The 26,484-nt window shown below is 37.8% G+C and overlaps 1 protein-coding gene across 2 annotated transcripts in view; it reads right to left on the bottom strand.

Moving 5' to 3' along the window:
- GALNT10 (polypeptide N-acetylgalactosaminyltransferase 10) overlaps window positions 1–26,284 on the bottom strand; it is a 38,303-nt gene extending 12,019 nt beyond the window's left edge. The window contains exons 1-8 of one of the 2 annotated variants that reach the window (XM_028718336.2): window positions 25,895–26,284; window positions 15,084–15,186; window positions 13,576–13,714; window positions 12,470–12,636; window positions 10,509–10,694; window positions 8,099–8,282; window positions 6,872–6,989; window positions 781–888 (exon numbers count right to left, since the gene is read on the bottom strand). In XM_028718336.2, the coding sequence (XP_028574169.2) occupies window positions 781–888; window positions 6,872–6,989; window positions 8,099–8,282; window positions 10,509–10,694; window positions 12,470–12,636; window positions 13,576–13,714; window positions 15,084–15,186; window positions 25,895–26,116 (1,227 nt within the window). In that variant the 5' untranslated portion in view covers window positions 26,117–26,284. The remainder of the gene's footprint in view (window positions 1–780; window positions 889–6,871; window positions 6,990–8,098; window positions 8,283–10,508; window positions 10,695–12,469; window positions 12,637–13,575; window positions 13,715–15,083; window positions 15,187–25,894) is intronic. The other variant, XM_028718337.2, reaches the window with a different exon arrangement.
- Between the last annotated feature and the right edge of the window lie 200 nt (window positions 26,285–26,484).

Below are 26,484 nucleotides of genomic sequence, written 5' to 3'. Positions count from 1 at the left end.
TCTGGGTAGTAACACTGAGGATCCTCATGTGTACATATTTTGAATTATCCTGAAGAATATATTAATGTGAATCAATCTGATTTCAGATGTCCTGCCAGTTTAAAGGAATCATCCTATCATTGACACATTTGCCCTTCACTGGGGGGGATGATGTTTGTCATGCTAATGGGTTTTTAATACAAAGAAAGCTAAAGATAAAGGATAATATCAAAATGCGGCAGTCAGCTCAACCAACAGCCATTGTTATACGTAGCCTTGTTCAGTTCTTAATCTAGTGCAGCAACCTAATCCAATGAGTATCTCACAACAGGAACAAAGTAAACTACCTTATACTGACTCAAAGTACTGATCTATCTAGCTCAGTATTGTCTACAATGACTGGCAACTGGTTACTAGGGTTTCAGACAGAGAGTTTTCCCCAGCTCTAGCTGGAGGTGCCATGGACCTTCTGTATGAAAAGCACATGCTCTACCAGAGAGCTGTGGCCCTTCCCCCAGAATATTTACCTATTTCTGTCTGGTTTTGAAATGGGACCTTCAGTGTATTAGGCAAATGTGACAACCTCTACACTACAGAAAGATGTAGCGCAGCCCTTAGAGCAACTATTTTTATGGTTTGTGAGAGTTCAGCTTGTGTGCTATCATTTGCTTGCAAAACAATGTCAACTCCCAAACTTCTTGCACTAATGTTAAAAAATGCATCTCACCCACTATCTTTTTAGAAGATTGCATCTTGACTGAATACAAGGAACAAAGGAAATTTAGCAAGACAGGCTCTTACTCTTGCCAAGCTGACTCCTGAAGGAACCTTGTAAGGAACATATTTTCTGTAGATATGACCAACACGGGAACAAGGAATATCTTCCATACGACCCCCACACATCCATACCTGTCAGATGCCAGAGAGAGTAAGCACAGATCAGAATTTTCTGAATATGATGGAAATCAAACCTTTTTCAAAGTCATATCAAGTAGTAAGTTTGTTACCTTAGTAAACTATTTTTAAAACATCATAAATGCATTCAGACCTCATGTTATTCAAGCTTTTAAAGTTGTGCATCTTTGAAACTATGTCACCATTGTGACATAAAAATACCACCAGATCCAACACCAAGAAATGAACCTAGCATGAATCAAAAGCAGTATGTAGCTTAGGTAGTTCAAAGAATTCTGAAAGTTAATGCACATGTAAACACATGACTACTAAAGTTGAATACTTTTGTAGATTCTTATGTAGTGTTATTATGAAACAATCTCAGAGTTATCTGGAGAAAGTTAAAGATTTTAGGTCACACATCAACACCTTACTTGCTATTTTGTAACTCTACTACAGTGCCAACATGCCCTTCCACTGCTGCTTTTGCAGAAATACATATGCTGATGTATTCCTGAAATTAGCAAAAGTGCATAACTATTTTTTAAAAATGGAGCATAAATTAACTACCGTAAATGCTACTTGCAGAATTATGGCTCTATTTATGTCCAAGTAAGGTCACGAAGCGTCGGACACAACTAATCGACTAAACAACAACAACAAAGGTCAACAAAATTATTTTCTCTTCAAGAAGCATTGAATCTGTGCCAACATTCTCTAGGAACTTTCCTTGATACCTAGATTAAATATGGATATAAGTTTTGCCAGTCTAGGTAATTGAAACAGATGCAGTGTTGAGTGCATGCATTCCAGTAGGCTTAATGAATTTAAGTTCTTTGACTAATAATGTACATAATCTGTATTAAAGTACCATGCCCATTTATTAACAGACTGGCTCTGAAATGTCTTAAAAAGGATTGTCTGGTTAGGTTTGCTAAGGTAAACATTTTAATGATCCAACAAAGGTTTCATTAAAACATTTTCCAGCTTTTATTCTGTAGAGGAAACTAAATGTTAAGCAGTCTTTGACTTGCCTGTCAAATATGAATTCAACAGTGGTGAGAATGTAGAGCTCACCATTGGTTTTGATAAGTGACAACCCTGAATCAATTCTTGAATTCAAAAAGAGCAGTTTCCAGATGGGCAGTTTCATTAATGGATACAAGGAATGGGGAAGAAATTGGTATTGTTAGCATTGTAATGTGAACCTATCTCATTCACATTTACTGAGCAAATATGCAGATTGAAATGCAGCTATCCTTCAAAATTTTTGAATTTTAGGATGCAGTTCCCAAACTTAAAGATATGTATAAAAATATGTGTATTAGGGGGAGGTGTACACATTAATGGAAATAAAGTTTAAAATGCATTATATTAGACAATTACTTATGTTAGACAAAATTGTATTAAAATGTTTATATTAGGAGAAATGCAAGTGAAAATTCTTGCCTATTTCCATGTAGGATTTTCCAAAATGTTTATGAAATAATGTGAAAATGGGACAAAAGAAGATTTAAGATAAGAAATATGAAGAACTGAGAGGAACTGAAACTGACAATTAGTCCATTCTTAATGGATACACTGGGTGGTAATCAATTAAATTTTACTCAGCATAAATCTACTGAAAATAATGAACATGGATAAGTTGTTCTAAATTGGTCTACTCAGAGTAAAAATTAGTTGAATATTATTATTTTAATTTATTACCACCCCTTCACCCTAAGGTTCCAGCGGGGATTGCAACAGTTACAACAATGCTTAGGGGCATGATTTTGGGTAGCTGAGGGCAATGTGAATATACTAGCTCCACCCAGGGTAGGAGTGTGTTTAGCTATGTTAGCTGAGAACATAATCAGCCAGAGATTGATGCTTTTCATCTGGGCCTAAACCTCCTTCTTGCAAGAAATGCTTGGATGGCAAAGGATCTTCAAAAGAGACTGGGGGAAAGCATTTCCCCCATGAACTTCACAGTGTGGCCATAATTGTCTCACAGCTACAAGAACACTTCCAAACAAAGAAATTAGATCAACAGCCGACAGGCTAAAATTAAAATACAACAGGTGATATACATCTAAGTTATACTCAGAATAGGCACACTGAAATCAATAGACAGTAACTTTAAATGGGCCTATTCTGATCCTGACTAAAACTGGATAGCTCCCAATATGTAAAGGCCCAAGATGGAACCAGTGTTGTCTGACTTACATAGCATTTCAGAAAACTATCTTCATTATGAATTAACACATTCATTATTAAAAATTACAACTTCTGATTACACAATCTACTTGTCCACTGGCTTATGAGTTCCTGTCAATGTGCTGCAGATATCCTTCTCTCACACTTACCCAGCTCAACTGCTTTTAAAAACACTCATGTTTTCAACTGATAATGTGCTACTCAAACACAAATCTAATTTCAAAAGCAGACATCCTATTCATTTTCATTGCTGCTTTGATTCATTTTATTAGCAATCCCTTTGTGTGATGACAGAATTCATTACAACCTGCATAAAGAAAACTATCATTCTCATCTGTAAAAAGAGAGATTGGTAGAAAGAGAGCCTTATACACTAGAAGGAAAAAGAAGGTAAGAATTAAAAAGGTAGCACTGAAATTAAAAATAGCAAGTGTCTATCAAGCAGCTGTTCTTGGTAGAAAACAGTAGCTACTAGCAGACAGATAAGATACTCCTGATTTTATGTATGTTAGGCAGCACACAGCTCATTGTTGCCTCTTAAACAATGCCAATATTTGCCCATCTGCATTCAATAACAGGATTGCACTGTTTATGCCTTGCAATCACCCTGTCGCTTGTCTTATTTTACAAGAAAGGAGATCAGACTGGCCATACCAAGACTATCTGCTATTATGAGGAAAGTCAATGTTGTGTAGTGGTTAGGGTGTAGGGTATAATAAAAAATTATAAACCAAAGCATATATATTATTGTGCCATAGATTACATACTTCTTAAACTTCCACCCTCCCAAACTAGTTAAAAGCTACCTAAATTCCTATTTGTGTAGCTACTGATCCCAAGCAGAGGCCTATATAAACAAAATCTATTCAACACTGTTCATAGTACAAAGCACAAAAAAGCTAGCTTTATATAAAAATCACAAGGAACAGCTCTGACAGGGGAGAAATAAAATATCATGAGAAGTAATAACTAGCATTAATCAGTGATATACAATAACTCTGTAGAAAACACAGCACTAAAAATGTAATCCAGTGCAAACATATTATAAGCAGCAAGAGAGAAATCTGAAAAACAAGGCTCTTCTGTTTCTAAGTCTTCCAGAGAACAGAAACTCTGTTTCTAAGTCTTCCAGAGAGCATAAACATGTAAAGAAGTTACATGTATACATGCATTTTAATCAGCATCATCATAATTTTATTTGTATTCTTCCTTTCCATATTTTAAAACCATGTCATGTCTAGTTTGTCCCTTGAAGACAGTGAATAGCTAAGAAGGAAGCAGGACTGCTGTAGAATCCCCTAAGACTTCACATCCAAAGACAAAATAGGGAAACCGTCAGAGAAGTTGGATAGAGATTCCATGTCATTATGTTACAACCAGCAATCTGATCAAGAATAAGCAGAGAATCAGAGATTCTGCATCAAATCTCAAAATATAGCTGTCATTCCAAGCTTGATGGGTATCCTCATTGAACTATGAGTCTGTCTATACTTAAATGCCTATTTTATTCAATGTAAACATTTGCTCTAGAGGACAGGCTATATTTACACTACCTACTAGTCCTTAAAAATAATATTGCAAAGAGAAATTTCTTTTGGGTGAAAATTAAACACTTGGAAACATTTTTATAGTAATTCAACTAATTCCCATCAAAAGCAATACAAATTGTACATTTCTAAAATCTACCTGAAGAAAACTGGCCTCACTTGCAACCAGCACAAGGTAAAAGCTCCTTAACCGCTGACTGCATAGGACTACTTCATCCTCATCCAGAGCAGGCTATCAAAAAACTTTCAAGATACAGGAATCTTTTTGGAGAAGCAGGTCCTTCCTATAAGCTACATAAGACAAGAGACAATTAGGTTCCCTAATGTCACGCAAACCGGCTCCAGTGAGTATATAAAGGAATTTCCCTACATTAAAAGAAATGAAATGATAAGTGCAGTAATTAACACTATCCTTTGTTATCTCCTAGAATTGCTGGGAACTGATAATTTCCCTTTTCTTACACAGTTCCCCAAGTAATAATTCCCTAGCAATAATCTGGAATAGATTAATGAAGGGAGGGGGGGGGGAAAGTTGGTTAAAAATGGGTTGAAAATTTGGTCTTTGAAACATAACATTTCCCATTTATTTTACTTCGAAGAAGTGATAGGTGGATTCTTTGTGCTCCTTCGGAGGCAGGATCTCAGCATCTTTTTATGTTTAAACAGATGCAGTTTTGAAATTGAATATGAAGTTTCATAGCTGTTAGGCCTCAAAAACCCTGTGTTCTTGTTGCTAATGAACAAATCTTTTATTCTTATTACTTTATCAGAATTTCTATCAGCCACAGATGAAAGCATCAATCTATCATAACTCCTGAAAACACACCATTTCAGTGAAACATCTTTTTCTGTCGAACAATACAAAGAAAGGAGGACTTCTGCTGGGATTTAATTAGAGTGAATTTAACCCACCATAAATTATCATCCTTGGCCTGAAATAAAACTCTGCAATACAGTGTGGAAGTAGGCAGATGAATGAAGTATTCTTATTTCCTGCAGATCAAATAGTGTCTGCTCCAGCATTTCAAAGACAAAGAGCTTGCAGAGTCACTGTCATCACTCTTGGAAACTACTGTTTTTGAAAATGTCCGAATTGGAAGAGATGAATGCTGCTTTTACCATCTCCTGCAGAGAATTACATTATTACACTATTTCTTTACACACACTAGTAAAAGGGATAAATGGAACCAACTGTAAAGAAATCTCACAGAGGAAATAAGAAACCTTCACTATGTCTTTATCACATAGCTTTTTGTAGTTAAACAATGAGATGAAAATGTTGTTTGCTGCATGTTAATTGTCAAATTAATGTAGTTTGATGGCTTTTTGCATCACAGTTCAGATTTGAAAAACTACTTGGGGTGAGCAGAAAAAAGGAATAATTATAATAATCAGGGAAGGGCTGTTGGCAAGTCAAAATTATCCCCTGTGTTCTTTGCAAGTTGGTTGGATTCATGTTGAGGCAGTGGGGCTTATTTACTTGGATGCAGGACCTACTAGAATGGCTATGTATTAAAAAAAATTCAGAAATAATTGCAAACACAAGGCAAAACTAAAGCTAAAACACAAAAGCATTGGAGAATAAATACATTAAAAATATTTGCTATCTACAGTAGCCAAGTTGTTTATTAACCAAGTTGTTTGCCTTTTAATCACCAGAAGTACTGCTGAAGACCTCAATTGTATTTATTCTACTTAACAAATTCTAGTAAGTAAACTCATAGCTCACACAGGTCAATGAACAAGCTGATCCATGAGTAGCTAGCTTCTTAATTTGATGCGGTGGCCACATGAATTTATTCATTTGTTCCAGCTTATGACAATAGAGTGTTCTACATACAGAAGACTATAGTAGCAAGCCATTTTGTTTCATGACACTTACAAAAATAATATTCTATTCATTCATTATGCTCCTGCTTCCTTGGCTTACTATTGGCTACATAACCAGCTTAGCAGAAACTGATTGCCCTTCAGTTTGTCTACGAAAAAAATCAATCACTCAAATATTCACTTCTCATATGAGGTATCATTTAGCAGTTAGCATGTTACCTCTCAGAGGCTTTCGATTCTTAGCCATATTTTTGGTTTATTACAGTAAAATGTTCTTTTCAAGAAATGTTGCAGAAATCCTTTCAACAGTTTTATTTTATAAACACACAGAAAAACAAAGACTGCAAACTGGTGCTTCATGTCTATAAACTACTTCATTATTCAGCATTTTTTTCAAATAAAAGTTTTCAGGGAACATAACTCACCTTAAATGATATTTCATACTGTTCTCCACCCCATATTTCCAGGCCTGCATCATATCCTCCCAGCTCCCAGAACCACTTTCTATCGACTGCAAACAGTCCTCCAGCCATTACAGGAGATCTTAAGGGAGAAAATATCCTTCACATTACAAAACCTATCATTATAGTTATGCCACCATTACATCCATATATCAATAAATTACATTCCTGAAATCACATTTCATACTTTAATATTTTTTCTACTGCTCCACCTTAATATTTTTAATCTATGTGATGTTGTTGCACAGTGTATCTTTAAACTATGAACCCAGGAGAACTTGGCAGTTTCCTTCAGAATAAATTAATGAGACCTCCAATAATGGAAGGTGTCAATCTGTGTGGGAATACAGCCCACATTATCTAACAAAGGCCCAATGTCGTACCTTTTAACATTCTTCCTCTCCTTAATTGGTGTAGGCGGCAAAACGACCTCGGTCCTGTATACCTGAAGGAGCGTCTCCACCCCCACTGAGATAGAGCACCGAGGGCCTTCTGGCAGTTCCCTCATTGCGAGAAGTGAGGTTACAGGGAACCAGACAGGCCTTCTCGGTAGTGGCACCCACCCTGTGGAACGCCCTCCCATCAGATGTCAAGGAAATAAGCAGCTATCCTATTTTTAAAAGACGCCTGAAGGCAGCCCTGTTTAGGGAAGTTTTTAATATTTAATGTTGTATTTTTTTAACACTAGATTGGGAGCCGCCCAGAGTGGCTGGGGAAACTCAGCCAGATGGGCGGGGTATTAATAATAATAATAATAATCTGAATCAAATCTTTAATTTAACAATGTTGCATTTTTACCCACACATAGCAACAAAGGTTAAGATAAAATAAAGTGTGTTGAGGTTACCAACCTGGTCAGGCTATTCTACCACTATATTAACTGAATTCATAATTATTAAGAAAATAAAGTTTACGTTTTGATTTAATTTGTACCAGCATGCGATATGTTCTATTAAATATCCACCATAATTATTTCAATTATGCAATTGAATTTATTTTTATACATCTGAAATGGACCTTATTATCTCTTTTCAAAAAGTTGTAGTAGACAGAGATAACACAAAAGAATTTTATCTTTTGAAATGAAACATTACTTGTGATGGCCAAGGATAGTTTCTATCTGTCTGAAAGCACCAGTGTCAAGAGCCTAGTTGGTTAAACACCTATTCACACTTTGTTTCATGAACTTACTCAAAAGGGTCACTCGGGTCAGGTTTCTGTAATTCAGGAGGAATGGGTATCCGCTTGTAATACATCTCCCAGTCAAATGCACCTCGCATTGCATCTCCAGCTTGTGTTTCATAGCCAAAGTGGTCATGGTCAATTACATCAATCATTGGACAAACAATAGTTTTGCGATTTCGAGCAATGCGGTCTGGGGCATAGATAGAAACATGTAACATTATTTTGCTACAGATGAAAGGAGTAGCAAACACAATTGTTTCTACAATACTCCATAAAGAATATATTCAGAAGTACAGCTACATGACTTTTGATTTTTCTCCTCTTCCACGAAACACACATGGGTAATCTAATTCAAATGTGAACTATCTACCAATCAGAAAAAAATTATAGAGTTGTCTTGCTGAATACAGGAGTTTCACATTCATTGGTGATTTTTCATGCTCTCCCAAAGACTACATAAAATAATAGTGTTGGAAAAGTAACATTTGGGAGCACATATACACTTGGAGTTGAATTTAGTCTACCTATTCAGATTTACACCTAATAACAAGTTGAGGTAGGGGAATGGCTGATAAGTCGGTTCAGTGCTATCTATACTGCACAATGCTTGTGAAGCTGAAGTCTCCAATGCCAGTTGGCAGAACTGGTGATGTTATTGAGCTCTGCAACTGCTTGAGGATCAGAGCTCTCAATGTCTGTGAGATCACCTTCCAAGAGGGAAGTCCATCAGTTTGGCACTATCCAGGTTCTAATGACAGCAGTAGCTGTGTGGGACAGGCAGACTACTGGGAAGAGGTGCCATGAAACCAGGAAACTATGGTGCAGAAGCAAGGTGACTGAAGGATAGGAACTGAGAGACAGACAAAGGACAGTGAACAGAGGCAATAGGCTAATCAAAGAGGAGTCTCTGAAGAAATTTCAGCACTAAGGTTATGAAACACTATGGGTGAACGAAGAAAGTGCAACAGAAGCTTAGTAAAATGGGACAATGGGGGAAGTTGTCTAAAAATTGTGGAGCTGTGGAGACACTGAGGAAAGAAGGGAAAAAGAAGTTTAGAGCAAAACCTCATGCAGTCCTGGGAGTAGCATTGGCTGCACTTTATTGGCATAAGGGAAGTAACAACCAGGGAAGGCCCAAAAAGTTTGTGATGGTTCTTAAAGATCTGAAGCACTGGCTGGGTAACTGTATTTTAACAGCTACATAGATAGGGAATGCACTTACTAGGGCTGCAGCACTGTGACTGTGCAGCCTTAAGAGGACAATTAGGGCCAAGCAGCAAGAGAAGGCCATTTTTCACATATTATATGTGAACTAAACAGGCCAGGTGCAGGCTTCTAATGTTGAATGTCTATACACACACATCTGAAAAGCCTGTTTACCTTGGTATTAGACAAAAATTAACAGATATCCAAATGCCTCACTATTTTGTCATCCAAATGTTATATTATTTTCTGTTTATCTGTCAACCAAAACAAAACAAAGCAAAAATAATAATTCAAAATGAGAGACTACTCTGCGTGGAGCAAGCAAACAATTACCAGCCAAGCCTTGTTTTAAACAATGGTATGTTAATGGCCCATTTTTTCTGTAAGTACAAAACTATTTCCACAAGCCAATATGCCAGTCAGCCACAGCGTGTTTAAGTTCTGTGTTAGATTCAGGCAGGAAATAATTCAGGCAAAACATCTTCACAAAACAAATAAAACTACTTTTTAACTTGAATTTACGAACACAGCTGGATTATATATTTCACTGGGCTTCAGTGGTTGCAGCCTGATCCATGGTGAGTCACAACAGGACCATCATCCAAGTATATGGTAAAATGCATGTTTTATATATTTTTGCCTAGACTATTAGACATGAAACATAGGTAAATGTGAACCAACTGCAGCTAAATAACTGAAATCAGAAAAACGTCTGAAATTAGAAACACTTTTTAAAGATCACTTTGCAAGCGTTGAAAGGAAGACATGATCAAGCAACACAGCCAGAACCATTAAAAATACAATCCTATTTTGAACCTTCATTTTATCCAAGTACCTTCTCACCCTTTCTCAAAGAGAATCACACTGAGGCATTATCTGAGTAACTGATGTCAGCAGTCTTTATATAAGCCAGATACTGACTTTTTGTAGAAAAAAGTTCTGAGAAGTCCCAGAACAATAAAATTAAATTATGGATGAAATTTTAGTTTTAAGTCAGATTGTAAGCCTCTGTATTTCATATAGCTAGAAAGTATAGCTAGAAATGCAATATCAGGACATGTGATTATGAGACTGAAATACATGTTGATATTGGGAATTTATTGCGAAATTGTAGTGTTACTTGTTATGCACTGTCTTGAGTGATGTAAATGCATTAGAAAGGTAGGATAAAAATCATATAAATAAACAATGAATGAGATAGTCTGCTTACCTAAAAGGGGTGGCAACCAGTTCACATTGGCCTCACAGTGAGAGTCCAAAAAAGTAATAACATCTCCTATAGCAACAGAAGCTCCCAGCATACGAGTTCTTATCAACCCTTCTCTCTTCTTAGTTCGGAGAATCCTCACTTTGGGAAACTGGGCCATATAGTCCTCCAAGCGCTTTTTTAAGTGTTCTGCATGGAAAATTAAATGATTTCTCATCCAGTCCTTTACTCTTTATTTCTCCCCAACTTTAAAACCCAATTTCTAGAATCTGGAACACCTTTAAGGTTTAATAGTTTTGTGTTTTTATAATTTTGCTATTTTATCATTTTTATATACTATCTTATATATTTATACATCTTATATACATCTTATATCTAGACTATTAGACATGAAACATATCTAAATGTGAAACAGCTGTAAATGAAGCAGCTAGAAAACTGAAATAAGAAAAACACCAGAAATTAGAAAAAACAACTTTTTTTAAAAAATCACTTTGCAAGCTTTGAAAGGAAGACATGATCAAACAGCACAGCTTGAACCATTAAAAATACAATCCCATTTTAGACCTTTCATGTTGGTCAGGTTAGGTACCTTGAGAAAAGCAACGTTTCATAACAGATCACTGCCATTGCTTTATTCTAGCTACAAACTTTAAGATAATAAGGTATTGGTAGTTGCACAGAACCTTCACCAGGCAATTAAAGTATTACATATAATTCAATAACATACATCAGGCTAATAAAACACAAATACGTGGACAGTAATGGTTTAATTTTGATAGGCATACAACAGGCAAGTAGCTAATACATACGCATACTATAATAATACAAACAATTTTCTTAACTTAATCAAATAATTTGCTTGACACTAGTGTAAGAATGTATATTACCAACATGGGCAGATATAAATTTCAAGTATGGGATATCATGTAAAGGGGTTGGGGTTTTTTTGGGGGGGGGGGCGGTTTACATCGCTAACTACAGTGTGGCTTAAGTTTACAGTTTTAGGAGCCCATACCACTTTGCCAAATCCAGATAACCACCCTGGGATCTTTGGAAGAAGGGAAGTATGCAAATGGAATAGAAGATACAAGCTCTCTCTCTCTCAAAACCAAAACTCTATTAAAAATTGCAATATGTGTGAGCTATATGATGTGAGAATATATTTGCAAGCTACTTCAAAACTGAATAAATGTTCATTTAACTGTCACATAGCTCTTTTTTTAACTGGCGAAAATAGCTATCAGGAGTAGTAATGAACCACTGTGGGACAGCTTTGCATAATATCACATCATTAGAAATGCATTATCTTAGCCAAAAGCCAAGAATAGGACCTGAAAAACTCACTCACTATTTAATATAAAAACTCACTCTCTATTAAATATTTCTAAAAATCTAATGATAATACAAACACATGTTCTCCATTTAAACAACTATAAATGATTTCCATGCTTGATAAAGCATTAGCTATTTGAGCCACTCTGAACACAAGAATGTAATTAGCATTCTGAAAGTCAGTATATGAAATAATTTAATTTAAATAAGATAAAGGAATAGTGGTTGAAATTAAAACACAAATCCACAAATCCACAAAAAGCTCCTATGACTTAACGTAAGAGATTCTGGAGTTTGCAATAAAGGAATTTTGATGGCAGTTCCTGTTCTGACAACCTTTGTGTATGTTTTAGTTAGCTATGGATATTTCCAGAATGGCAGTTCTTTGTGTACCCAAACATTGGTTATCCACTGTAAGCTGAATACAAAATTGCAAACAATCTTCCACACCTTGGAGAGGAGCATTTTGTGTATGAATATATCCCATTATATGCAACAACATTTGGAATACTGGGCAGGGTTCACTTAATGAATTTTGTCAGCAGAATATCTGCACAAGTAATCTGCTATATACCTTCTTTTTTTGTTCAGTCATATGTCTGTATAAATAAATATTATAATGAAAGTACCTCTGTCACTGAAATCATCCACCAGTACAATTTCAGCTATGAGTTCAGGAGGAGAGCGATTGAGAACACTGTGCACTGTTCTGAGAAGTGATGACCACCCTTCGTTGTGGAATGGGATTATTACACTGGTGTTGGGGAGGTTTTCCAGGTATAACTTGCTATTGCAGCTACAAGACAGATGAACACAGTAACTAGCTTGACCAGAATACAAAGAATGGTTACTACTATTCTTTGAGTTTTTTCGCTTATTGTAGCTAAATATTAAACATACAGTTGAATAATAGCCTGTATTAGGACAGATTCAGGAAGAACAAGATTCTAACTGGGTCCATAGGCCAGAGGTTCCCCATTGGTGCTATAGAAGATCGAAGACTTAAACAATGATACCTCTTAGTGGGATGGAGGAATGGAGGATATATTTTAAAAACTTTTTGGATGGAATGTCAAAGAGATGAGCGATCATATCAAACACCAAAAGAAGGATGACTGTCACGCAGCACTTTCTGAATGTAATTTGCTTACAAAATACGTATCATACAAGCTGTGAGTGATTGCTGAAGAGAATTTTAAGGGCATTTCATAGCCCTGGGTACATCCAAATCTCAAAGTGAGGATACATCCAAAGTAAACAGATGTTCCGTGACCCACAGGGTTCTTTTCTATTCCTCATTTATTCAGATAGTTTCAATGTTTTAATTGTGTGTTTATATGGTGTAACCTGCCATGGGATCTTCTGGTGAAGGATGGGCAAGAAAATAACAACAGCAACAACACTGACAATAAAACATATCCACTCTATTGCAAACCTATTAAAATAAATCACCAATAAGATAAAATACAGAGGAGAGTTTATTTGCAACTGTTGGAATCTCTGTACATAAATATTTATGCTTTATTTCTTGGCTCTGATGACAGAGTTAAGAGTTGCTGAACTATCAGGTTTCTTGTTTAATACATTAGATAATTCAACCTATCAAGATACTGCAGACGCATGTAACAAGCAAGGGCAATACAAATTGGAATGACACTCAAGTTAGGATACAGAAAAGCCAATTTTAGAAATAGAAACCTTCATACTTTCAGTAACAAGAAAAGTTTGTACTTACTTTGGGTGTCGTATATCTGGTAGGGATCGATTGAGAGAAACTTTGTCACTCACAAAAATATTAAAGCCATTTTCTCTGTATGCCTGGTCCACTTGCTCGGCATCTGTCATAGGATACGGTTTTCCCTGTTCTCCATATCCTACAGCAAAAGAAGTGGAGCCATTAATACTTCAATCTGGTCCCTCTAGATGTTATGGACTACAACTCCCACTAGTCTCAGCTAGCACGGCTGGCTAGGCAATACTCATTATGCCACATTCTATCAAGGACACAGTATGATGTCCAAACACCACACTTTACATCTGTTAAAACAATCGAGCAGTTGAGAAGCGGATGATAAAACTGAAAGAACTATAGGAACACTTAACGGTGTTTATAACAGATACCTTGTTAACTGTCATTTTGAAAAAAAGGTCAGATTTAGGACTAATTAGATTTATCTCAATTTATAGGTTGCAAAATATACGCAACCTAGGAAGGCCAATCGGTTTCTTAAAAATATGTGGGGAACTTTCCTGCCCTTGTTCTCTGTTGGCCTCACTATTTGGTTTTGGAGGACACAAACCAAGTCTGGCAAACGCTCAATTTCTATCTAGATCAATCTGATTAACTCTTATTACTCCCTCCTATTGCATAAAGTCTAGCAGGATGCTGCTGTCAACACAACCTTCCCTCTCTCCACCAACTGGTACTACTGTACCACACAGAAGGCTGCCAAAATCAGGGATGAAATCCCAAACAACCCCCAACTCCGTTCTAGGGCTGGTATGACAAATCTTCACCAGTTTCAGGCTTACATTTTTTGCCACTTCAACTGGAAAAGGGAGATTTTGCATGGCCTCCACACTCACATACCAATTTACATCATTCTGCTTCAAAATAGCAAGTTACGGCAGTCTCTGGTTTGCTTAACATCAGTCATCATTTTTCTCCCTTCCCTTTATGTCCCACTGATGCTTTTAAGGCCTTTGCAATGGAAACTTGGGCATTTAAGCCTTCCAGTGAAGATTTAAATGGGGTGGTGTGGCACATGCAGTTCTTCCTTCTTTCCTTCTTGTCCTGCCCTTTGTGATACATCAAATTGCACTCTCAAGTGGCTAGCTTGAAAGACCTTGAAAGACATCATGCTTGTAGAATGGTTGGGAGCAAGCAGCATACAAACATAGCTGCTGTTCCTTTCTAGTTTGAAGTCTGAGGTCCTGTTGCATTTTTCAGTTTCTTCCCCTGGAACAAACGAACACCCATATGATAATATAGCAAATTATCAGAACTGAAAAGAAAAACAGAAGTAGTAGACTTCTTTGCTCAACCACTGCCCGAAGCATGTTCCAGACACTTGCTAGCAAAGGCCTGCTGACTTTCTTGTAAACTCTGTTAACAGTAATCGATACTGCGTTACATATACCCCCCCCCCCAGTACTTTGTGCTCAGTTCCATTTTACTTATAGGTTACTGAATATGTAATTCAATATTACATGCCTTAAGGCTGAATGAGTTATCATACACACCTGTACGTTGCAAGTCTTTCTTTATAGCATCCCTGTCATGCCAGTCCTTTTTCCTTTGTCTGTTTTCAAGATAAGCTTCTTTCTTCTGCCTTGTGTGGAAACCCTTTTAAATAAACATTATCTATAAGTTTGGGAAAGCATTCAAGGCTAAACTGAATTACTGACAAGCCATATTTTCAAAACATAGACTCACAGAACTGTAGAGTTGGATGGGACCCCAACCGTCATCTATCCAACCCCCTTCAATGCATGACTCACAACTAGATCATACATGACAGATGACCATCCAACCTCTGCTTAAAAACCTCCAGGGAAGAGGAGTCCACCAGAATGGTGAATGCTGACCTACAGGATGACCCTGCCCTGGTGCGTCATCAAAGAACATTTCAAAACTGTGGGGTTTAACTTATGTGGCATTTTAAGAAAGGTCAAAGGAGTATTGCATCAATACCTTTGACAGTGATATTTGGTTTGTCATGTTTTGGATTTGCTTTCTGCTTAACAATCCATTGCATAGGGCTTTACTTAGCTGTTTTCTGTACCAAGTCAATGCATCTGAGTGAGGTACATTTCCCTCTAAAATGAAGAATTACAGACTTGAAGCTAATCTTTCCTTCATTGTTTTCATCCCTTGCTTTAATGAAAGTGAGGTCAGAGTAGAAAGAAATATTAAATAATACTCTAAAAATGGATTTAGATTAATAGTTGTAAACAGCCCTTTATGTTGCCTACCAAGCTTAAAAATCACCAAAGATATCTAGTAACGTTCAATAGCTAAACATACCAAAAAATGTAATTTTAATCTTTTGTTTAGTTGCTATTTGGTGTGCCTGGTTCCAGCTATGAATGGTTATTTAAGCCATGTAAATGCTATATAAAAATATAATAAAATCACCAATTAAGTGGCAGCATTATATAATGTTAGACAGAAATAGTAAAAAGCACTATTTTATTTCTAGTTGGATCAAATAACAAAACTTTTTTTATAATATATAAAGTGGTGAACAAAACAACAGATTCAGGTTTAGACCTTTTGTTAAAAAATTCTCATTAGTTAAAAGAAATCCAACTCACTCTTAAATTACAGTATAAGCTTTTTTGCAAAGTGCACCAATGGGATGGAGCAAATGACATACATAAAAATACAGAAATATAATAAAACTTTAAAATAAAAAAATATATAGAATGATTCTTAGCATATTTTCTTATACATTTTGTGGCATATCTCATATAATTGGATTGCTAGAATTATGTCCAATGCAGTACAAGATGAAATGCCTTTGTGTCAAGGTGTTGTTTGTTTGATATTTTGGGTGGGGGGTGGTAATCTGGAACTTCTCAACTTTGCACCTTGCACAAAAATCAAGATCATAAACTTAAACAGAGCCTAGCATGCAGCCTTAAGAAAAATCCTTGTTTAAGATGGGCCTGCATTTGTGGGTACAGTTCCTCCTGCGTCAGAGATTGCACAAAAATTGCAATAAACATGGTGCTCTTGTGCTATGTAATAGGAGGATGTTCCAAAGGTTAGTGCTGCAACACTAAATGCCAAATGGTAATACAGTACCTCCAGGAACAGAGGCAGTATGCCTCCGAATACAAGTTGATAGGGAACCAAAGTAGGAGAAGGATATTGCCATTGTGACTTGCTTTTGGTTGCAACGGTGGGAAACACAATGCTGGGCTAGATAGATCACTGATCTGATCCAACAGGACTCTTATGTTTTTATGGAGCAATATACTTCAACTATTGCAATAACAGACCATTTTTTGTGTTCTTTTGGAACAATATATTTTCACCATGGCAATACAGGCACCATTACCTTGAAGTAAGGTTACCAGATTTTTTTCAATGAATCCGGGGACACTTTCCAACTTCAGTGGGAATGATAGGATTTTGTCAGGGGACTGATTTGTAAATCCGGGGACTGTCCCTGGCAAACGGGGACATCTGGTAACCTTACCTTAAAGTAGGTGTCAATCTCCTTTTGACAATTAAAACAAACACACATTTTATTTCTTTTTTTTAAAAAAATACAAAACACCACACAGACACCCTTCAAAAACCATATCCTTTTGGCTGGACTGACATTTGCAAGGGGCTACAAGTTTAATCCAAAATCTGATCCATCATGGGTATGGAATGAAAACTCATTTTCCTTTTAAGAACAAACATTTGTCTGTGGCAAGACCATCCTGAGAGATTGCTCCATTCTATTTCCTACTAGTAAAACGATTTGCTCTGGTGCTATTTCCTCCTTGGAATACTGTTGCATTCTGAATTAGAAATTATGTATTAAAAACAGCATAATACAAATGCGCAAAATAGAGGTATGCAGCAGCCAGAAGGTAAATTAGCAACCCAAATGTTAAGGCTGAAGAGCATGCATGTATTTGTGGGAGAGAACCAGTTATGGTGCCAAGCTTCTTTTTAGACAAAGCAGTAGCTGGCCTCTAACTGCCATAACAAGGACAAAAAAGCAAAGCTGTGGCTGCTGGCACTGTTTTTACTCACATGTGCGTAAACTTTCTTTTAATTCTAACACAACCCCCCTTTTTTCAAATGGAGAAAGAGGAATTCAGAAGGCTGATTATTAGTAAGATTATTATTATGAATCCATCAGCACACTGAACTAGTGTAGCACAGTGGATAAGTTGTGAACCTAGAAATTTCTACTTCAAAGCTCACTACAGCTATTATCTTGTTAGACGGCTTTAGGCAAACTCTATCAGTCTCGGTTGCCTCATCGGCAATAAAGGGAAAGCAATGCTGACCTACTTTAATGGGTGGTTGTGGCAATTGCAATAAAATCATGTATGTGAAGTTCTTAGAATGTTCTAAATGTGCTATATAAACTCCAAATATTATTACTTCAAGGAAAAATGCAGTCCTTTTTGGAGATATTGTTTGAAACAGACATCTTTAATGAAGTAAAAATATCATGATATAAAGCTCCTTTATATCAACATTTTGGAGATAATGATTAAACATATTGGTGATAGATCATAACAAAGCACTCTTTGGTACATCATGTGTCTCAGCGCTGTTGACTCTGATCCAGAGGGACAAACATGTCCCTTCAAAGTGCTCTGCAAGCTCCAAATTTACAAAAAGATAGAGCACAATTAAGCAGAAAGAATTTTTAATGGGGAAAAATGAGGAAAGGTGTCTAGGCATGCACAGTATAATTTTCTCTTTTAAATCATTCTTGTGCAATGTTTGCCCAACCCACTTTTTTAACACAAAGGTTTAAAGGTCTGCGAATTCTGTGTAGGGATAGCTTTTGAGGACTCAAAATATGAATACACATGGATGGCTCTTTTTTGACTCATGAAAACAGAACTCTCACACTTCACTGAATAAATTAGTGCAGAACTATTTTGATGAAGTAATTTGTATGCAAACAGTGATTACTGTTTGTTTACATCTTGCCCCCCCCCCCCCCAGTTTTAGCGTTCTGATAAACATTGAACATTCACCAACAGTGATAGCAGTTGACTGAATGAATTAAGTACGTAACCAGAGGTACCACTGTATCTATATAGCATAACTTACGGTAGGCTGTGAAATGTCAGGGACTCAACACAAATTATGAGCACATCTTTAAACTGTATAAGGAAGTGCAGCAGTTTATCTTCCCTGTCAAAAAACTAGGACAGCATCAAGTCCTAAATAATTAATATGACTTTTCTGGATAATATATAAATATTTTCCATCACCTATTTTACAAGAAAAGAGAGTATTGAATACTTAACTCTCAAGTTTAGACTCCATGAAACCTGATTCACAGGGACTTATTTCTATCTCATATTCACAATTTGCCAAACAGCTGGCTTTTAGAAGGCACTGTCAAAGCCCATTAAGAAATGATGTCTAAAACATCTGTAGATGGTTATAATACAACAGAAAAATAGACCTGTCTTTTGTACCAGTTCTTGAAAAGGAAAATCAAAATCATGTGCTTTTTATCTCGGCTTATTCTGAAATTATCCATATTTTATGTATGTCAATACAAAGATGTGGATTTAATTAATTGCACCTCAGACTTTTTCTAGGATGAGCTAAAGGATCCCACACCAACCATATATTGCTACTTCACAAGAGCAGAAAGGAAATACAGCCTCTCCTACTTTTATGAATAGGCAGAAGTTTGGAAAGGTTACTTTGTAAAATGAATATACACATAGTGGTAATAGAAATAAATCAGGATTTTCTATTGGATAGGAACTGCTGATTGCAAAATGATAAATGTAAATTCAGCGGGAAGTTTTAGATTATTGTATTGCACTAATCATAGGCAATTGATGGCAGGATGTGTATGAAGTGTGCTGTGTGGAAGAGATATTGATTATATGGTTATAGTCACCCTAGCTGGTAGTTCATATAGACAGATAGATATGAATAATGTAGCAAAAGGTGAATAAAACTTTTTAATCCCTCTATTAAGGATTGACCACTTAAGTTTATGTGCAGCATGTTCAAAACAGCGAAAATAAAGTATTGCTAACAACAATTAATCATTAACTTATGAAATTCACTACTGCAAGATGTTGAAAAGATGCTAAAGGGCTATTACTCACTGAGCATCCATATACAAAATACTACATTTCTGAATTTAGGATGTTAACATAACCTTATGTCTTGTTTGTCATATTCCAGAAGCATCATGTTGTCTACTGTTTGAAATGCAATACTTCTTAATTCTTATTTTGTCTTTGTGTTCAATCTCTTTTTGGCTTTGTAGCAACATGTGTAATATACTATCATCAATTGTTCCCTGCAGATATATTGATTGAAATGTAGTGTCTTTTACACTGTAGACCAAAATTTGTTTTAAAGACATATCATATCATAAACATTAATCTTATCCAGGACAATAAAACAGCTACAACTAAAATACACTCCCTACAAAGTAAAACCAAGCTGTGGTTGAAAACAAAGCTAAAACCGCAATTAGCAGCAACAAAAAGACGAAACATATAAGGAAGTATTTTGCCTGGTACACAAAACTCACCAGGATGTTTGCCAGGTGAAAAGCCCTAAGAAAAGCATTCCACATAAAATGCCATTTCCTTAAATGGTAGTCAAGTTCATGTGGGTATCAAAACAGACAGAAAACTAAAAAATAAAATAAAATAAATTGTCCAGTAGCACCTTATAGACCAACTAAGTTTGGTCTTCAGGCATGCACACGAAAGCTTATACCAGAACGAACTTAGTTGGTCTATAAGGTACTACTGGACAATTTATTATTTATTATTATTTTTATTTTGACTGTGTCAGACCAACACAGCTTCCTACCTGAAGACAGAAAACTGTAATTCTGGAAACGGACAGGAATCCAATGGAGCTTGTTAATACTGGTGAAATGTATTACCACTGCTTAGTCCTGATCAGCAGTTCAACCACCATGTTTTAGTTTCCAAAAAGGTTACATATTTTGCAGCAAGTGAGGGGGAAATGCCCTGGAAAGTGTGGGGTAATACTTGCTTTAATGCAACATCATCTAACCTTCCAGCAAATGACAATGAATGCTCATTAAATAGCCAACACCATCTAATTTCCCTGAATACAAATCAGGATGAATGCTCAATAGATAAGAACATAAGAAGAGCTTGCTGGATCAGGCAAATGCCCCATGTAGTCCAGCATCCTGTTCTCACAGTGAGCCTGAATCCTGTTAAAATTAGTCTGAATCCTAGCAAAATGAAAGCTCTGTAGGTGAGTGTCCCTGATCATTAATTTGCGTGTCCTGGGTGAGGTCACACTCTCTCTGACACACATGTGCCCTACGTGGCCAGGAGTGCATTTCACCAACTCTGGTTGTTAAGACAGCTATAGCCATTCCTGGATCAGGGTAGCTTGTCCACAGTTGTCTGTGCATTGGTGACCATGCGACTGAATTACTGCAATGTGCTGTATGTGAGGCTATTCTTGGTATGGAGGTGGAGGCTGAAACTGGTGCAGAATGGTTGTTTGTCGGTGAAACTGCTGCCAGCATACAACACCTTGCTTGTGGGATTTTCACTGGTTGCCAATCTGCTACTAGGCCAAGTTCAAGGAGATGAGGACCAGTTTACTTGAAAGCCTGTCTTATCCCTTATATACCCAGTAGATCACTGTGGTCTGCAAGATAATTTCTTCTTTAAGTTCCAAAGATTTCAGAAGCTCATTCTGCAGTAACTCAAAGCAGGGCTTTCAATGTGACTGCCCCTGTTCTGTGCAATAACATTCCTATTGAGATATGACACTCTTCCTATAAGGCTCAACGCTTCCTACAACTGATTTTCCCCTCTGACATAGCCACATGCCACTCAACAGGTTTTGCAGAATATGTACGTTAACTTGTCTGAGCAGCAAGGTAGATGGAAATATGTAAACCTTCCAGAAATGTAGATCAGCTATAGAAAAATCTTGCTTATGGAAGCCATAAACCGAGGTCAGTTTGGCATATAGAAGTGGTCCCACAGCTATGGCACTTCCTCTCCTGGGATATAAGTTTTAAATTGTTTTAAATGATGTAAGCTGTCATGGGAAAATAATGTATTTTGAATGGCAACTAACAAATTACTTTAAATAAATAACTGTGGAACAGATTCCCCTTCCTTGCACTGCCCTGTTGTTCTGCGTTTGCGTATGTTGAGGGAGCCAGGGGATACAGAACTCTGTTAAAACTTGTGGGGAATGGGCCATACTTTGATGTAGTGCTGACATTGGGAATGATCTTATCATTAGTTTAAAATTATTTCTTTCAGTAAGCCTTTGCATCATGAATCCTGTTCTGTTTTATTCTCTGATGTTTTAATTCATGTTTTAAATTTTGTATTTTGTATGCTTTTACTTTTTGAAAGATGCTTTGAGACTCAGATGTTGTGAAAAGCAAGGCATGTCTTTAAAAAGAAATAGATAAAAATATACTTTCCACCTTACAGAAAACTCAGATTACAAAAAACAAAAAACTCTGGACTTTGGAAAGTTCTGTCACTTAAGTTTGAGTAGGCGATCTTGGTCAGCATCCTGACAGAGAAACAAATCCACAACTTCCCTTTCTATGTCTACACATCATAAACAATGAACTGAAAGCATGAGCAAAGGCCTAGGATTTCACCCTCAAATGTAGTACAGAAACTAGTTAGAATTTTGTTTAGAAATGTAGTTACAAAATGAGGAAGTTTAATTATTGAAATAAGCATTTTCTGGTTCATAGAACTGGAAGGAACCCTCATGGGTCATCATGTCCAACCCCCTGCAACGTGGGAATCTCAAATAATTGTGCTGTATTTGAAAATAGTGGGGGTGGGGAGACATTTGCTTCTAGGGTACCAATTTAGTTCCAGACTTAGCACTTTCTACTCAGTATCACACAACAGGCTCCCTTTCCTCAGCAGATGTTCTGGTGACTACAGTATTATCAAGAGTTTGTGATATGGACTACAATATATCATTCAAGATGCAAACATAGCCAGCACATGACACACTGGTTGGTACTGTTACAATACTTGAATAATTTGCCCTCCATGCCTACAGTACAGTCTTAAGACTGAGGATAAGATGACTGCATGGCAGATGACTTCTTTTGTATGCTTGCCAAATATACAAACAAGAGGATACTGCTTGACTTTACAACAGACAGTCCTCTGAGAGGTGTTAACACATCCAGAAAACTAAAATGCAAAAACTAGCTTGTGGATGTTACTGAGAATGCAGTTTTCATCCTCCATCACCAGGTGTTATTATGACAATGGTACTAATATTCCTATGCACTGTGCAGTTCATAGAGTCTTGTATTACAGTGAACAGCACTGCAAATCTATATTTTTTGTAATTGTAGGGCTAGATTTTTTTTAAATGACATGCTAACTAACAAAGAGGAGGCTTAGAAAATTAATCACAGCTTTGCAGGAGTAATCTAACAAATGTTTTCCTAATGAGGAGAAAGATGAAAATACATTATTAATTATAAGCTTTATGATCCAACTGTACTCAGCTTTGTGAGATCATTTTGTAATAAACTAATGCTGCAACAGAGAGCCACTAAATGTTGTAGTCTTTTTAGTAAACAAATACTTGCAGTTCTACCATTATTGGTTTCCACTTCACTGCTGAGTGAAAGAGCTATGATAGGTACATTAAATTTGGCATGACTTATAAGGACCAGAAACCAATATTAATTATTTTAAAAGTTTTACAGGTAATTATGAACCATGTTAAATGGCATCTGCAAAGCCACTGATTTCTCACAGCACTAATCTCCCTACAATTTAAATTAAACCAATACATTGAAGGCATTCATTCATTCATTACACGGACAAGCTGTAGCAACCCCCTGGCTCACATACTGACTCGAGCACAGCTGCAAAGACAATATCTGGCATGTCTCTTTCCATTTTAGATCAACCACAATTTAGTGTTACATCCCAGCACTAAACTGTGGTTAATCTTTACTATGGTAAGTGAAAAGCCAGCTTCATAAACCATTGCTGGAAGCTGGTTTCCTCTCCCCACCCTCATTGATGATAGTTAAGAATACTGCATTTTATCTAGGTTCAGATGTTATGGCATGTTATAATCTAACATAGAAGCAAAAGCTAACTCCTCCTCATGGCCTCAACAGAGGAGGTAGCCACTATTCCCAACTGCAAGCACAGCAGAAGGCTACACTTCATCAAAGCACACACCTCTTCCCCCAATCCCAGCCTATGGTATAGCAGCCGAGAGATTTGAAATGAGGCTCAACATAATTGAGAGGAAGATAACTTTCCACTTCTCTGCCTGCATCTCTGGTACATTTCCCTTCTTCCATAAAGCCAATAATCTATCCTGAATGCACCCTGCCCATGACTCTTCTCTCCAAGGCCTACCTGGTTCTTCTCACAACTCTGTTTAAACACTTGTTAAAGATTGGTCTGTTCCCTCTGTCAAACGCAAACATAACAAATTTCTCTGATAATATTTTCCACCTCAGACACTCTCCCCTTTCCTAGTGTGCCAAAAAAGGTTGTTAGGGCTGTGGATTAGGTCTGTGAACATAATTTATATATAATACCTAATTAGGCACCCCTAAGAATATTATTTTTTCTTGAAATCTGAATAGCAGCGAGGGCAATAAAGTGTGAAAATAGAAGAACAAACAAAAGTCCATGAAATGGCAACAGAAGGGATTCATGTTTAGGGCATTCAAGTGAAGACAGAACAAGTTTATAACTGACATACCAGCAGGAACTTTCAAAACTCATTGTACACATTGCTAAGAATTTATGTTCATTATTTTGGGAGACACTGCACATTTGTGTGTCACAGCATTTTGTCTTGAATGAAGCCGTTTTCATTAACACTAAAGAAATAAAGTTACCATAGCTGTACAATACAGAACTAAATGTATATATATTTAAATAAATGAAAAGAAATTACCTTAAGTAGCTGATTGAGGCCCTTTCTTTATAAGACTACAGATAAAATATAAAACTGATCACCTCAATGAGTCGTGTGTGCTTACTCAAAACTAAAACACATATACATCAATGAATTCCCAAGTTAAAACAAGTAGTCTTGCAGCAGTAACAGATTTACTCTGCCATAAGAGTCCACTTCTACCAGCATGACGAAACTGCTGCTCCCATTAGATATGCAGAGGATTGCAACCTTACACCCTTAACTCTGAGGTGACCTAAACAATGAGAGCCTTATAACAAAGAAGATTAGTTTACCAATGACAGCTCATGCTCTTCACCTTATTTTGCTCCTTAATGACAGGGTGCCAAAACAAGCATAACGCCAGCACTTTAATTTAAAAGGGAAACCCAGAAACTCTTAATACAAAAGATGCCCAATCAGGTTTTTTTTCCTTAAAAAAAAAAAAGAACAACAACCTGGTAATCTAGAGGTCTTCTGCGTGAGCACTTGCAAAATCAACCTATGATTCAGTCTGGTTCAAAATGGGAACTGCCTATTCCCCTCCAAAAAGAAAGAAAGGATGAAGAAAACTCTGCCTTACTTTCTCAACCTCCACCTGGTTCACTTATTAGTAGAACAGACAAGATCAGGTAAGCCAGCTAAGACTTACAAGTCTTGCAAAGGGTATTAGCCCAGGAGAAGAGGGTAATGGCCGAGGAGCGGAGCCTGCCAAAAGCCACAGAGCATTGGGGGGGGGGTCCACAAAGCCTCCCTCCACCCCACTCCATCCCAGACTTTATCCTCAGGCACCTCTTGGCCTGAAAGGAAGTGTGGCTTCCTTCCTCTGCCCCCCCTCACCCCTTCATACTAATGGGTCAATGCCCTGGATGTGTGTGTGTGTGAGAGAGAGAGAGAGAGAGTAAGAGAGAGAAACATCTGTGTAGCTCAGCCATCCTTTCCCTCATGTGTGTGTGTGTGTGTACACATATACACACTGGACGTGTGTGTGTCTGTGTGAGTGTGTGTGTAAGATAGAGAAACCTCTATGCGGCTCAGCTATCCTTTCCCTCTGTGTGTGTGTGTGTGTGTGTGTGTGTGTGTGTGTACACATACACATACATATGTGTATAGACATATACACACACATATATAATGTAAACGTATAGGCAATGCAGAGGCCCTTCACCCCATAGAGAGAGACCGCTTCCTCTTCCGTCACCACTGACTATAGAAATGAGGATGAAAGGCAGATTTTTTTTTTAAAAAAAATAATAGTCCGAGTCGTCCCCTCAGGAGGATCCTCGTCTCACGGCTACATCCGAAGTAGCAACCGCTCTTCCCCACAAGACCCCAGACGTGAGGCGAAGAGACAGAGAGAGAGGGAGGAGAAAAATATGCGGCTCCCTCCACTTCTCACCTGCGCTTCTCCTCGGGCTGCTGCCGCCGGTACCGCCCCAGCTGCCGCCGCCCCGCGGGCTCCCCCCGCGCCTCCGCCGCCTGCCGCTTCTCTGCCATCGCCGCCGCCGCCATCCAGCTGCCGCTCCCGGTAAAGCGACCAAAGCCCCACGTTGGGAAGGAAGACGAGGGCGGCCAGCGCCAGCCCCACCGCCTGCAGCAGCCGCTTCTGCTTCCGCCGCATCCGAGAAGCCGCCGGGAAGCCCCCACCCCAACTTTCCCCTCACGCAAGGGGCTGAGGCGGCGGTTACGGCGGTTACCGCGGCGGCGGCGGCAGCAGCAGCAGCACTCGAGCAGCGCGCGAGGCAAAGCCGACCCGCCAACTCCGCTCCGTCAGGCACTTCCGCTCCGGAGGGGTGGGCACTACCACTCCCACCGCGAGCGGGTGGGGGGGGGAGGAGAAGCTTGGCGTTGGAGCGCCGCCCAGAAACCTCGAGGCTAGGCCACGCCCACCGATAGTGCCCGGCACCGAGCGGGGGGGGGGACAGAAGCGTGGCAGCTCCGGCTCCTCTCGCCGCCAACCGCCCCCCCTCAAATGTTTTGTAAATGGTA

Source organism: Podarcis muralis, chromosome 2 (assembly GCF_964188315.1).
Source record: "Podarcis muralis chromosome 2, rPodMur119.hap1.1, whole genome shotgun sequence".
Classification (NCBI taxonomy): Eukaryota; Metazoa; Chordata; class Lepidosauria; order Squamata; family Lacertidae; genus Podarcis; species Podarcis muralis.
The sequence above is the reverse complement of the archived record's forward strand: the minus strand, read 5'-3'. Positions and strand labels throughout refer to the sequence as shown.